The following is a 14,112-nucleotide window of genomic DNA, read 5'->3' on the forward strand; positions in this document are numbered from 1 at the left end:
AAGATGCAACCCCAAACATCATCAAAGGCAAACCCAGGAGGCAATGAGGTGGGACAATCCAAAAACCACCCACCTGGCCTCTCTGAAGTGGTAATGACAAAGCAGTTGAATGAGGCTCTAGAAAAAATCAAATCAGAAATAATCTCTCACATAACTGCAGAGATGGTGTCCACAATGAAAACCATGCTTAGGGATTGTAGAGCAGAACAGAAAAGAAAATAGATGAGCTAAAAAAAAAATTATGGGAACAATGAATGCTCAGCGTAGGAAAGAAACGGAATCCATAATGCAGGTTCAAGCAGATATCCAGGGGAATAAAAATTCTATTGAAAGTATTTGCAATAGATTAAGGCAGTGGGTGGACAGATATAGAAGACAGGCTTGCAGCTAGGGACTATAAAAAGAAAGATTTCTTAAAAATAGCAAGAGACCATAAGAAATCAATACAACAGCTGCTAGATGAGGCAAAGGAGAATAACTGAAGATTTATTGGAGTCAATGAAAAAGCAGGAGACAGCACAAATGACATTAAAAAACTGTTCACAGGGGCTGGGGATTTAGCTCAGCGGCAAAGTGCCTGCCTGGCAAGCGCAAGGTCGTGAGTTCGGTCCCTGGTACCGGAGAAAAACCAAAAAAAAAAAAAAAACTGTTCACAGATGTCATGGCAGAAAACTTTCCTGGTAGAGAAAAAAAATTTGACATACAGGTAGGAGAGGCATCTAGAACCCAATTGACCACGACCAAAAGAAGTCTACAGCCAGGCATATCATAATCAAAATCTCAGAAATTCAATAGATTCCCTACAATGAATGTGATCATTATGTATATCAAAGTAACTAGAGGTCATACTTATACGTGAAATAAATCAGACCCACATGTGTAAACATCACATTGTCTTCATGGTGTAAGAACATGAAAGAGTAAATAAAACCCAAAATGTACAATAGATAATACAAAAGGGAAAGAAATTGCTCAAAAGAAGCAACAAATGGGATTGGGGAGAGAAGAAAAAGAAAGTACTAAGGCTATATATATATATGGATTGGTGGCATAATTGTACTGTTGGTGTCTGATGGTTTGTTGAGGGGAACAGTTAATGATTAAAAGTTTTTATATATATATTTTGACCAATTTTGCATGCTTATATATGGTAATCTGAGCAGCTTATGTGACAACAACAATTTGCAGCATAACAACCATGGGTGAATTCCTACAATCCTGTCTAGTGAAACTATGTATTGTCTCTAATGTTCTTTTAAGTTATTATTTTCTTATTTCCTTTAATGATTTGATCAATCTTCTATTCTTACATCTGGTAATCTGAGCAACTTCCTTGAAGATAACAATATGTAATATAATAACCACTGTTAATCCCTAGCATTTAGTTTGAAACCCAGTATCATTTTTAATGTCCTTGCATTGTTTTGTTTGTATTTTGCTATTGTTCTTTTTTTTTGTACTATTTTCTTTTAAAAAAAGAAAAAAAACTTTAAAAAATCTGCAGTAATTCTCATCTGTTTACCTTCATATGTGGTTTGTTATTCTTCTCCAGTGGCTTTTAAAATTCTGTCCTTGTTTGGGACTTAGGATTTGTCTTTTCTGATCACACCTATTTGAGGTGCTATCTGCATTGCTTATACAAACATTGAATTCTTTCCCTATTCTTGGAAAATTTTCTGCTTATGATTTCTGTGCACATATTTCTTATGCCATTTGTGCTACCTCATTTCTAATTCCAGTTCTTCTGGAGGTAGTCTTTGTTTCACCTAGCAGCTGTTGGATCCATTTCTCTGATCTCTTGCTGTCTTTAAGGTATCTCTGCATACATGGTCACCTGCATCGGCCCTTCTTCTGGTTCTGACTCTCTTCCCTTACTGGTTGTGTTGGTTTGAGGTTTTTGCAAGAAGAAACAATATAAGACAGGACACATATTTTAAGATTATTTATAATAGTTACTCAAAGAATCATATACAAGAGAGTGCAGGAAATCTGTCCATACACTAAGGAGCAAAGAATCCAGCTAAGGGCCTGGATCCCAGGTTAATGTCCTACATGAGTTCAGCTGAAGACCTAGAGCCCATGACAACATCTCATGCAGGCCTGTTTCACAGATCTGAACTGGGAAGGCCCAAAGATCAGTGGTGAAAGCGAGAAAGTCTGTGCCAGCAGGATGAAGGATCTGTGCTAGCAGGCTGAGGGATCTGCACTGGAGCCAGGAACTGAAGTCCAAAATAAGAGCCAAAGCTCCGCCCAGAAGTACCACAGCCTTCCCCAACAACAATGAGGTCCCGAGCTCCTCCAATGATGAAGACAGCTGAGTTCCAATCAGGAAAGCCAATACAGCAAGCTTCTCCAGGAGACTGGCAGTGCACCATCTTCCTCTCTGGAGCCAGGAAGCAATGCTCAAAGTGAGGACCAGAGCTCCCGCAAAGTGAACCAAAGCCATTCTCAGTGCCAACAAGGTCCCAGCTCCTCAGAGGATGAAAACAGCCAAGTTCATCAGGAAAGCCAGCATGATGAGCTCCTTCAACATAATCAACAGCTCCTTACAGCTTTTCTCCACTTCCAACACACTCCCAACAGCTTCTACCAGCTCCCAACAGCCTTTCTCAGTTCCCAAAAGCCTTCTTCTGCTTCTCCAGGTCTGCCTCTTATGCTGCTGTCAACAGTCCCCAGGTGGGCCTCCCACACCCAGCACCACGCTTACCCACTTACCCTTGAGAGTTACAAGTTGACCACCAGCTGTCAATGCACCACACTGGACATTTTTGTTGTCCATATTTTGAATAGAATTTTATATCTCCTGGATTTGTTTGGTACCTTTTCACAGACTCTAATTCTGATAAACTGGTCATTCATGCCTTGAATAGGTTTTTTTTGTTTTGTTTTGTTTTGGTTTTGGTTTTGGTGCTGGGAATCAAACCCAGGACCTTGCACTTGCCAGGCAGGCGCTTGTGCAGCTGAGCTACATCCCCAGCTCCTTGAATAGTTTTGATTGGCTCAGGAAGGGCTTTATTTGTACCTGCTTTAAGATCGCTGATCATTGTTTGTGAAGTCCATTTTCGATTTAGCTATATCATCACTGAGGTCATCTAACACCTTACTGACCTGTTTTTTGTTCGTTTCTTCTTTTAATTCAGCCTTTTGTATTTTGCTCTCCTTCTGGTTGATGTCCATTGGAGCAGCTTTGGGGAAGTTTGGAGTTTTTAGCAGCATTTTGTTGCCTTTTATTCTCATTTTTTTCTTTTGTTCCCTTTCTTTCTTCTGCCCCCTCCTTTGGAGCTGAGGGTTGAGAATCAGTTAGAATGAAAGACTTCATTGCTAGTTTGGAGATCGGCTCAGTCAGCATCTTTGCTCTGGCTGTTTTGTGTTACTCCCTTCTGCTCTGCTCAGTGATCCTTAGATCTGGTTGCTGCACAGCCAGGAGAGACTCCCTGCTGGTTATCTCCGCATCGCCAGATCCAGCCACAAGTCAGTCACGCGCGCTGACACTGTCCTAACACTGCCACCCGTTCGTCAGTGCCCTTGCAGACTGGACTGTGCAGGGCCGCCAGCAGGTGGCTGGGATGTGACAGGAGGGAGGAAGGAGGGAGAGGGAAAGAACGGAGTAAGTCAAGGAGAAGGGAAGGAAGAAGTATCCGTGGATGAAAGCAGATGGGGTCAGATTGGAATCATTTGTGGAGCTGCAGTGAGGGGCCGGTGTGGAGGGGCTGATGGAACGTGTGCAGAGCAGGAGAAGGGAGCAGAAGGAGGCAGCGTAACTGGAGGCTGAGGGGGGCTGTGAGAAGGTCAGAACCTGTTAGTGAGCTGTCTGCTAATCTTTGGATCCTCTGTACACAGTTCTCGTGGGGGTCGACCTGCCATGCCCACAGTTATGCTGGTCAATTTCTAGTGTCCTTTGCACATTCATACATATGAAACCTTTGCACAATATATATATGAGAAGAGAAGGGAGATAAATGGATAATAAAGAGAGCAAGAGAGACAAAAGAGAGGGGGAAAAACACAGAAACAAAAATCCAAACATCCATCACAGCACATGCAGCTGCAAACACACAGCATGAAAGCGTGACCACAGCCTGTTTATACTGCAGCCCGCTAGTGAGCCCTCCCCCACTCACACCTGTCACACCTGTGTAAGGTGGACCCCGGGCTTGGCTCTGCTGCTACCCCGCCCTTCTCCCACAGCGCTGCAGTCTCAGCGCCCTCTTCTCCTCACCTTCCCAATTCAGTGTCTGGCTTTGCAGATCCCCGAGCTGCTGCCCCTCTGATTGCCCCTCTGCCCTTCTGAGCCTGGAGGTCTGCTGACCTGGATTGGTCCCCAGAAGCCCCTCCTCACTGCAAGCCTCACTCCCCCCACCCCACCCCCCCTCGTGGTCCCCTCTAGGCTTTTGCCCTCAGACTCAACCCCCTCAGTGAATTCAAGGAGGGGAGGGTGAGGTAGCTTGGGTTTAGCACCAAGGTTCCTGATTCCCACCAAATTCCTCTCCCCGCAAAATCCGCAAAACCCGCAGCTGATTCTGCACTCCTGCTCCGCGGGCCGCGGCCCAGAGGCCACTCCCCATCTCTCACTGAGGTCCTTCTCCTTTCTCTCCCGCCGAGTGTCACCTTCCGACCAGGGAGCGCGGTGAAGACTCAGGCCCTGCCCTGTCCTCTCCCTGGCAGGCTGGAGGGGTCCCTCGTGGGCACGGAAGGCGGGTGGCGGTAGCGAGCAGGATGCCCGTGAGCACAGCATAGCCCCTGTTTGCGGGAGACCAGGTCCAGCTGGGCTCCTCTCTCCCTAGGGTCTCAGCTGTCACAGCCGCTGCCCGCTGGCCAAGCCCCCAGCCATGGTCTTCTCTGCGCTCGGGTCCTGATGCCTAACCAGGGCCCTTGCCTGCCTCAGCTTCCCCAGAGGCCGTCCTTGTCCTTCAAGCGATGGTCGCCAGCTTTCCGTTTTTCTGATGCCCTACCCTTCGAGTATCTCGCTCCCCGTGGTCCTCTTCCCGGTGGGAAGTAGAAATGTGGAGCCTTTTCCATGGCCTGGCCGCCACCGAGGTGCAGGCTCCCTCCCTCGGGGTGCGGGATCCTCTCCAAAGATGGTGTGTATGCTGGACCCGGGCGTGGGGATGCCGTGATCTGGGCACGGTCGAGCTTCCCCCTCTTAGCTCCCGGACGCTGGTCTGGGATCTGGTGAGTGTCTCCTTCTGTTTGTCTACCCGTATCCAACTTCCTTTGCGGCTCCCTTTCCAGGGTACCTGAATTTTTCTGATACAGTGTCTCAGAGGCGCTCTCTCACCACTGCCACCTAGCGGTCATGGAGGACTCTTACTAAAATGAACTCTACGCAGAATATCAAAGCATCTGCCACTGGAGTTAATTTTACTTCATCCTTTTCAATTTGGTTGCCTTTTTTCTTAATTGTTCTGCTTAAGACTTCCAGTTCTATGCTGGAGAAAAGTGTTGAAAATAAGCATCTTGCCATGTGCCTGATCTGTGAGGAGGAGCTTTCGGTCTTTCTGCTGGGTTTCTCAGGAATGGCTTCAATGTTTGGGTAGTCTCCTTCTATTCCTAGTTTGTATCATGAAAAGGTGTTGAATTTTGTCAAATGCTTTTTCTGCATCAATTGAGATCATGTATTGTTCTTTATTTTTAACATAATATCTAACACTGATCAACTTACATATGTGAAATTATCTTTGCTTTCCAGGGATAAATCCCACTTAGTCATGGTGAATAATCCTTTAATATTTCAACTTTGTTAGGTTTTTTTTTTTTTTTTTTTTTTTTTTTTTTTTTTTTACCCTTTTGAGGCAGGGTTTCACTATGCAGTTCAGCGTGGCCTTGAACTCACTTTGTAGCCTAGGCTGCCCTCAAATTCGCAGGGATCCTCCTGCCTCAGCTTTCCGAGTGCTGGAATTACAGGCATGCACCACCACGCCAGGCTAGTTTGTTAGTATTTTGCTGAGAATATTTTACGAATATTGATACTAAATGTTGACCTATAGTTTTGTTTTCGCATTGGCTTTGTATCAGGGTAATGCTGACCTTGTAGGAGAAGTGATTAACTATTCCTTCCTCTTTTTATTATGAAGGAAAGCCTGAGAAAAGTTACCATTCGCTCTTTAAATGTTGGCAGAATTCACACATTAAACTGGCAGGTCCAGGGCTTTTGCCTGGTGATTTTAAATTACTGATTTATCCTCACTAGCTATAGGTCTATTCACATGTGCATTTCTTTGTGATGTAGTCTTGGCAGGTTTTATATTTCCATGAATTTGCCCAATTCATCTAGGTCAGTGGTGGCGAACCCATGGCATGCGTGCTGCATCACTCAAAGCTCTAAAAGGTGATCCAACGTGCTGACATGATTGTCATGGCATCTTACACTGTTTCTATAGAAGTGGTAGTAATGCCTCCTCTCACATCTGATTTTATTGTTTCCTTACTCCATCTATAGGTTTATCAATTTCACTGCTTTTCAAAGAACTTGGTTGCAATTATCTTCTCGACCTTTTTTTTCTTCTCCCTGTCCTAATCTTATTTCAGTTCCTTAATTTGTAAAGCTGTTTGAGATCTTCTTGCTGTACACATTTATAAGTGTAAATTTCCTTGCTGGTACTGCTTTCACTGCATCTCATAAATTTTGGCATTTTTTGCTTTTATTCATCTCCAAGTATTTTCTAATTTCCTTGTGACTTCTTCTTTGATCCACTGGTTAAAGCTGTGTTAGGGCCAGTGATATAGCTCAGTGTTACAAGCACCTGCCTGGCTAAGCACAAGGTCTCGAGTTCCATTCCTGGTACACAAAAAAAAAAAAAAAAAAACACAATTAGGAAAGCTGTGTTAATTTCCACAAATCTGCATTCTAGCTTTACTGATATCTAAAATTACCCCATTGAGGTCAGGCAAAATACTTTGTTGTCAATCTATGGAGACTTAAATTTGCGGCCTACCATATAATCTATCCTGGAAAAAGTTCCACAACTTAGCACTATGTTTGTACAAAGTAAAAGCTCAATACATGTCTGAGCAGTCCGTTCCTGGCCTCTGATGAAAGGGAGGTGTGAGGCCTCTGTGACCCTGCTAAACACCTTAGCCATTCACCTGCTTTCCCAGTTGAAAATCACAACTCCTGGCTCACGGCATTGCTGTGAGAACCAGCTTAGGGTGAGACCATATGTGGTACGCACCCTCCTGGCTCAGAGCAAGGACTCCGCAAATGCTGGTTCTTTCTTCCTCCTTTCTTTCTCTTTCTTTTCTGTCTTTCTTGTTCCTCTTCTTTCTGTTTTTCTTGCTCCTTATTCTACAAGCCCAGAGCCTCTCCTAAAATCACACTGAAATGAACGCTGCTCCCCTCACCCAAGGCTTCTGGAAGGCCAAAGGCATCTCTGCTGCGGTGAGATGGCTTGGATCTGGGTCTGCTGGCTGGCTTTGCTGCTGTTGGTGGCTGGGCAATCTGTCCATCAGAGGCCTTGACTCCGCCCTCTCCGTTCCTCCGTCTTGAGACACTGCCCTTAAGGGCCGAGCATAATTCTCTTTGCTTTGGTGTCTGAGCCACATTTTCACCACTGGGACTTGATACCCAATATCCAAACTTAAGGAAGGAGAGGTTTTCTTTGGCTCCTATTTCAGGAATCTCAGTCCATGTCTGGCAGGCTTAAACACACAGGGACAGCATGGCGAAGGCCTGTGCGGAGGAAAGCTGTCCAGGTCGTGGTGGCCAGGGACCAGAGAGGAGGGGAGGGCAAGGGAGGCAGAAAACACTTCCTGGTCAGGCTGCCAACAACCCACCTCCTCCAGCCAGACCCCACCTCCTACAGTCAGCTGTGCCAACCCATAGTCCAATCACCTTCCAGCAGCCCAACCCATAAACAGGTGAGGATCTGGGGGGCATCTAGATATAAACCATAACACACTGGAAGGAGCTCCTGAACCTACAACTGTACTGAAACGCCCCAACCCCTCCCTTTCTATCCTCCTAGACTGTCAGAAGTGGTCCCCAGTTCTCATCCGGAACTGATCAAAGCAGACCAAAGCCCCAGGCACCTTGGTATAACTTTATTCACAAACTGCAGACCCAGGCCAGAGCATATGTGCTTGCCAGTGGAAAATCAAATACAGAAACAAACACCACAAACAAAAAACCTCCACACAGCGTGTTCGTTAATACTAACCGTTTTAATTTAAATTAATACCATCTCAGGAAGACAAACGCAATTGATAGAAAATATAAAAACTTTTACTGTACAAATTTTACATCACATTCAAAAAAGCAAAATGTGTGCCTCGTGGCCACAGAAGACGCTCGGTGTGCACACACAGGTGACGTCCCAGCCAGTGCTGCAGTGTGGCAGGGGCCTCCCTCGCTGTCACCCCTAAGTCGCTGCAGCAGGACACAGGCTCACAGGACCCGCCACACCCTGCTGAGGGCACGGGAACAAAGTGTTCTGATTTGGTGGCATGGAGAGGTCAAATTGCTAATACACTGCTCATAATGAACCCAGGACGAGCTAGGATTCAAGCCTTCAAGTCACACAGAAGCCCGGGACTGCAGCCCTGGTGGTTAAAGGCCTTGGGGTGAGGTTGAGAACTGGGGGTGCCTGCAAGGGCTAAACCGCAGACTACACCCTGAGAGCCCAGGCGGGACGTCTGCAGCCCCCGTCTCCTCCCTCCCCTTCACAGTGCGTCGTGAGGGCTGAATTCACAGTATCTGTCCTTCATGTGTTCCAAGGTGGACAGACAGAGCACAGAGAAGGGCAAGCACATCCTCCTAACCTCAATTCACAGTCACTTAAGCAAAGACGGGGGCGGGGAACTACCATGGGACCTTCTTAAACGACAGGCAATGCAGAAGTGGCCAGCTGGGAACAGGCCTTGGAGAGGGCAGGGGAAGGGACCCAGGACCCTGGCCCCTCCTGGAGCCCACCGGTTCCCGGCCGGATTCAGCCCTGGGCAAATGATCACTTCCTAAGGCAGGGACTTCGCTGGTCCTGTATCTGGGGCCCCAGCACTTGCGCAGGGCCATGGACACAGCAGGCGATCAGTGGGGACGTCGAGACCCAGAGTGACCTCCTGCGGCCTGGGGTCAGAGGATGGGGAGGTGAGCCTGATTTGCTCAGCTGCAACCATCTGGCAGGGAAGGCCAGTGTCACAACAGGGAGGTGAAAGGCTGGAGTCACATGCACGGCCACCTCCGCAAAGGGACAGGGATGAGACACAGCTACAGAGGAAATGGTCACATCCCACAGGGCTCTGGGGGGGGGGGGGTCACTCTGGGGAGGTCATGTGGGAGACCGAAGGGATCACGGGGTTGAACGACCGTCCTCCCACAGAAGTCCCCCACACAGAGCTGCCCCCAAAGGGTTCACAGCTCTCCTTTCTTCTCCCCACAGGGACTGGAAAGGCTGTGAAGCTCCTGACCCGCGGGCTGGCTGTGCTCACGCAGGGCCGGCAGGGAGTGAGGCTGTGCTGGGCGTGGAGAGCAGAGAGGCAGGTCCGCAGCTTCTCGTCGGAGTGGCTCACTTTCTGTGACTCTGGTGCTAGGAGAGGCTCTGGAGGTGCGGGATTTGCCAGGTGGCTCTAACTGTAAGGGGTGCCAGCCACACGGCCACCCCCATCTCAGCTCGGAGCACAGGGCCGGGATCCAGTAACACGTCCTCTCCCATCGCTCTTTCCTTGCTGGTTGTGGGGACTCCTGTGGCCTCACCTCCACCAGCGGGCTTCGGGGAGGATGGGTAGGACGCTCTCACGTCAAAGACTCTCTGGAGCCAGCCCTTCCCACTGGTCTGACACAAGCAGAAGGCCTGGCGCTGCTGGGAAGGGCTCTGCAGACAAGGGTTTGGGGGTGGGAGTGACAAGGTGAGGCAGTCCCATGCCCCCAGCTGAGCTTAGAACCCGGACTGAGGAATCGGGAAGGGGCAAAAGGTTTCACTAGGGCTGGGGGGGTGGGCAATTCTAGAACTCTCTACCATGACGGACAATGGGTTTCTAAAGTGCCAGGACAGGGGCTCGGGGACTTGCTGTCCACTTCTCCTTCCGTCTCTCCCTCCACCATCTTCCCTGTTTTCCCTTATTAAGCCCTAAGGTGCCCTCAGCTAGGGCTCAGACGATGGGCACTGGGATGTGCCTCAAAACAAAGGCCCTGGCTGCCAGGATCTGCCCAGGGCTTCACACAAGAAGCACTAGCTCAAGGGTATCGCCTCACCTGGCAACAGAAACCATGCCTAGGACCACTAGATCTGTCCAGGTATTAACTGGATTCTGTCTCTACTTTCCCAGTGGGCACAGTCTGGACTAAAGGGGCTGGAAGGTGAAGCCAAGCTCTCCAGGAAGCTCTTGTCCCTTGTAACCTGCCTCAATTCCTAGCCAGGGTTTTCTCTGCTAGACGGGGAAGGGACAGTGTACCACCCCTGGGGGTTAGGGCCAAAGAAGGAGCCGGGTCAAACCTTGTACCCCCACCTCTTTCCACCCTACTTGTAACCCAGCCATAACCACAATGTCTTCCTTCCTTTGGCCACTGGCACTGAGCTCCCCAGTGCTACCAAATCCTCCAGAGGGGACAGCCACTTCTGCCATCCAGGTGCCAGCGCCTTCATACACGGACTACATTATTACCTATTGTAAAACATCGAGTTCGCTTGGCAGAAACACACGTGTAAACATTTGCTGTCAGTTGGGACCAGCCTGGTTGTTGCTGGGCTCTTACTAAGACAGCAGGAGCAGTTCCATCTCCAGGGACCCTTGTGTCTTCGTGACGGACAGTCGGAATGGGGGACTCGCCCTCCTGGTTTGCAGCGTTGGACAGATGGAGTGGTTTCTCCTTTTGCTGTTGTTGTGACGGTGGTGTGTGTGTTTTACAAACACACTTAAAAAAGAAATGGGCAGCAGAACAATTGCACAGCTGGCTACATCTTTGGGTTACCGGACTCCAGGGCACCGAGGCCGAACCTCTCAAAGCGGGGTACAACTTTGCTGCTGTTAATGCTGCAAAGGGGAACAAAATCCGGGGTTATGGCTCTGTTGGTCTTGACAGTCAAGGGGACCCGGCCCACACCAAGGAGTGACAATGATTGCTCAGCCCACAGCCTTCGCAGAGCAGCCCTGGGTCATCCTGAGTCCTCAGCCTTGGCCCCCCTCCCCGCTCCTGGGGGACAGGGACATGGCTCCTTCACATCTGACTCCCAGGACACAGGATACACCATTAAGTGTTGTAGGCTCACGGGAACCGTTTCCTTGGTGCCAGCCGTGGCACAACCTTGCTCTGTGCGGTGCTTGGGGGAAGAGAAACCTGAGCCCCAACACCAGGCATAACGGTGCATGCTCCTTTTAGAAATGGTGCTCAGCTGGACCTGCCGGTGCGTGCCTGTAATTCCAGCTGCTCAGGAAGCTGGGGCAGGAGGACCAAAATCTGAGGCCAGCCCGAGTAATTTAGTGAGCTCTGTCTCAAAGTAAAGAATAAAAAAGGCTGGGAATGCAGCTCAGGGATAGAGCATCCGTGGGTTCAATCTCCAGTACCACCAAGGGCCAAAAAAAAAAGTGACAAGAGATAGTGCTCAAGCATCAGGCCCAGCAGGAGGCTACCTGGGAGTGGGCGAGGTGTGACTTTTGGGCCAGATTCCAGAGATCTGGAGTCAGGACAATTGGAGAGGGGGCAGGGATCTGCACTCAGCAGCGTGATGACCTAAGAGCTCACCAACTCCGCCACTGGAACACTGACCTGACCCTTACAGAGCCAGGGCAGATGCAAAGGGAAGAACGCGGCAGGCGGGGCAGGGCTGGGGCAGCAGCTGTGTTTCCATTACTGAAGCTTGGCAACAGGCACCACTCGGAACGAGGCCGACTTTACCGGGTGTGCCGCTGAGGACAAAGCCCTCAGCTGGTGCCTTTCACAGCAACAGGACCTTTGAGTCTACTGCCAAAACCTACAGGAGAGCCAGAGACAGGAACCCAGAGAGGGCTCCTGGGACCACAGTGCTGGCCGCAAAGCAGCTGGGCAACCTTTCCACTCCTTGCAGGACAAGGTCCCCTTGAGTTAGAGGGGTTAGAAGCCACACACCCCTCCCCCGTTCTCAGAACACCATCAGCAGGAAGCTGTTAAGGTATTAGTAGTAGACAGGGCCACCCCGTCATCGCATGTAAGCCACAGCATCCCTCAGAAGAGCCAGAGAGAAAGAGGAGTCACATCTAGGAAGGTTGCCGGAAGCTGTGCAGCATTGCGGGGGAGCCTGGCTAGTGCGACCCTCCGCCACCAGAAGTTACTTGGGCACGCGCAGGCCACGTGGAGGGGGCAGGAGGCTGGTTTAAAACAGAGCACAAGAAGTCTGGAGAGAGAAGAATGAAGCAGCAGAGACGGCATCCCCTGGGTTAGTGCCTACTTGGCATTTTGCATCTTAGCGGAAGTCGCAGAGCCGAGTTGTCAGTTAGGAGGCAGAGGCTCCTGGCGCATGCAAAGCAGCCAGGCTACAACCTACAAAGGACAGAGAAGAAGCAAGAGCAGCATCAGAGGCCGAGCCCATAGGGGACCCACAGCCCACAGGCCTGGCCAGGGCTGCTGGACAGGAAAATGCCCAACTTCATCCCCCCAGGGCAGCACCCAGGCAAGCCTGGAAGGCAGTCTGAGTACAAGGAGCCTTCTTCAAGGTCCTGCAGGCACAGCGAGCCGCTTCCACAGAAGCTGGCTGGCGGCCCACAGCTGCTTAGCTCTTGACTGTCAACACTGACTTCTTGGAGTTTCCCACCTCAGCTCACTGGATTCTCTTCTTTTGAGCTCTACCCAGAGGGGACTCTGGGCACATGACAAGCCGCCTGAGCACCCATGGCGTGGACGGAGGCCAGCAACACGCCATGGGTCTCTCCTACCCACTGAGAGAGACACGAGCCCACATGGCCCTTGCTGGTGGCACTTCTGCTGCAGGACGTCACTCTGGGTTACCGGGATAAAGCTGGATGGTTATGAGGAGCTGGGATGCGGAGACAGAACAGGAAGTGGGTGTGCAACAGGACAGCCACACACAGGCAGGGCAGAAGAGACATGAGAGAAACACACTATTCCTCCAGAACCGGACAGGAGTTCTTAAAGTCAGGGTGACCGTAACGTCCTTTCCCGTAGTAGCGGCTCCGCCAGCGACTGTGAGCGCCCCAACAGGGCCGTTCCGACAGGAGCAGGGAGAGTGCAGTCCAGCCATCAGCCAACAGGTGACAGCAGCCAGGCAGTGGACAGGTAGAGGAGTCAGGGAGGAGGGACAGGAGGAGATGACAGGGCGGCCAGCGTATCCACCAGCCACCCCCAAAATAAAAAAGCAACAAAGCCAATGGGAAAGAAAAAAAATGAGAATTAGAGCCTGAGAGTGCAGAAAGTGGAAACTACGAGCAGAAAGCCTGGACATAGATTCATTCAGATCTGCTGCATCTTCCCTTTAAGGGGCAAGAGCTGAGGATTTGAGCCGGGAAGAGCTCCCATTTGGATGAGATCAAGTGCGTTCGGGACAGTATGGTTGCAGACAACAGCTCCCATTTGAGACTCAGTTTCCTGTCTGTGATACGAGGAGATCAGGCTGTTGGGTCTTCTGGAGAAAGGGCTCATGCCCTGCCCTCATGCCCACGAGGGCAGCCTTTCTTTGACAGCGGGGAGGCTGAAGCCCAGGATGTACAGAGCAGCCCCAGGTCTGTAGCGGTAGCTCAGAACACGGTCTTGCTGCCCCACAGTCCCCGCCTGGTGCTGCTCAGGGAACCCCACGCTCCATCCCGGCTGGGATGGCTTCTCTTCCATCCCCGCTCTGATCACCGTCCTCCAGAGACCCTTCCTTCAGTCTTCAGGTGGGGAGGCCCTCACCGGGGCTGCTGCAGGGCTCTACCCTCCCTCGCAGCACCCAGCATGCCAGGATCATTCACTCATTCATTCAGGCACCTGTCAAATATTTGTTCCCCACCTACTCTGTTCCTGGAACTGTGCTAGGAGCTGGGGATAGAGAGGTGACAAGACAGAGATGTGCTGGGCAGAGGGTGTGTTGCCCTGTGTCTGCCTGACTTTATCCTGATTAGATTGCGTGCTCCATGCTAGGAGAGGCTAACCTCGGCCATCAGTCATTCACCTTCATCTGACCAGGCTGAGCTACTCTAATCTGGAAACAA

General features: G+C 50.2%; 1 protein-coding gene across 7 annotated transcripts in view; it reads right to left on the reverse strand.

Annotated features, from left to right (window-relative positions):
- Positions 1 to 8,141: 8,141 nt before the first annotated feature.
- Ksr1 (kinase suppressor of ras 1) overlaps positions 8,142 to 14,112 on the reverse strand; it is a 145,392-nt gene continuing 139,421 nt past the window's right edge. For 4 of the 7 annotated variants that reach the window (XM_005402782.2, XM_005402783.2, XM_005402788.2 and 1 more), the window contains 2 exons: positions 13,028 to 13,108; positions 8,142 to 10,965 (listed from right to left, as the gene is read on the reverse strand). In XM_005402782.2, the coding sequence (XP_005402839.1) occupies positions 10,887 to 10,965; positions 13,028 to 13,108 (160 nt within the window). In that variant the 3' untranslated portion in view covers positions 8,142 to 10,886. The other 3 variants (XM_005402784.2, XM_005402785.2, XM_005402786.2) reach the window with 2 other exon arrangements.

The sequence above is a fragment of the Chinchilla lanigera genome, unplaced genomic scaffold, assembly GCF_000276665.1.
Source record: "Chinchilla lanigera isolate Chin_1 unplaced genomic scaffold, ChiLan1.0 scaffold00080, whole genome shotgun sequence".
Taxonomy (NCBI): domain Eukaryota; kingdom Metazoa; phylum Chordata; class Mammalia; order Rodentia; family Chinchillidae; genus Chinchilla; species Chinchilla lanigera.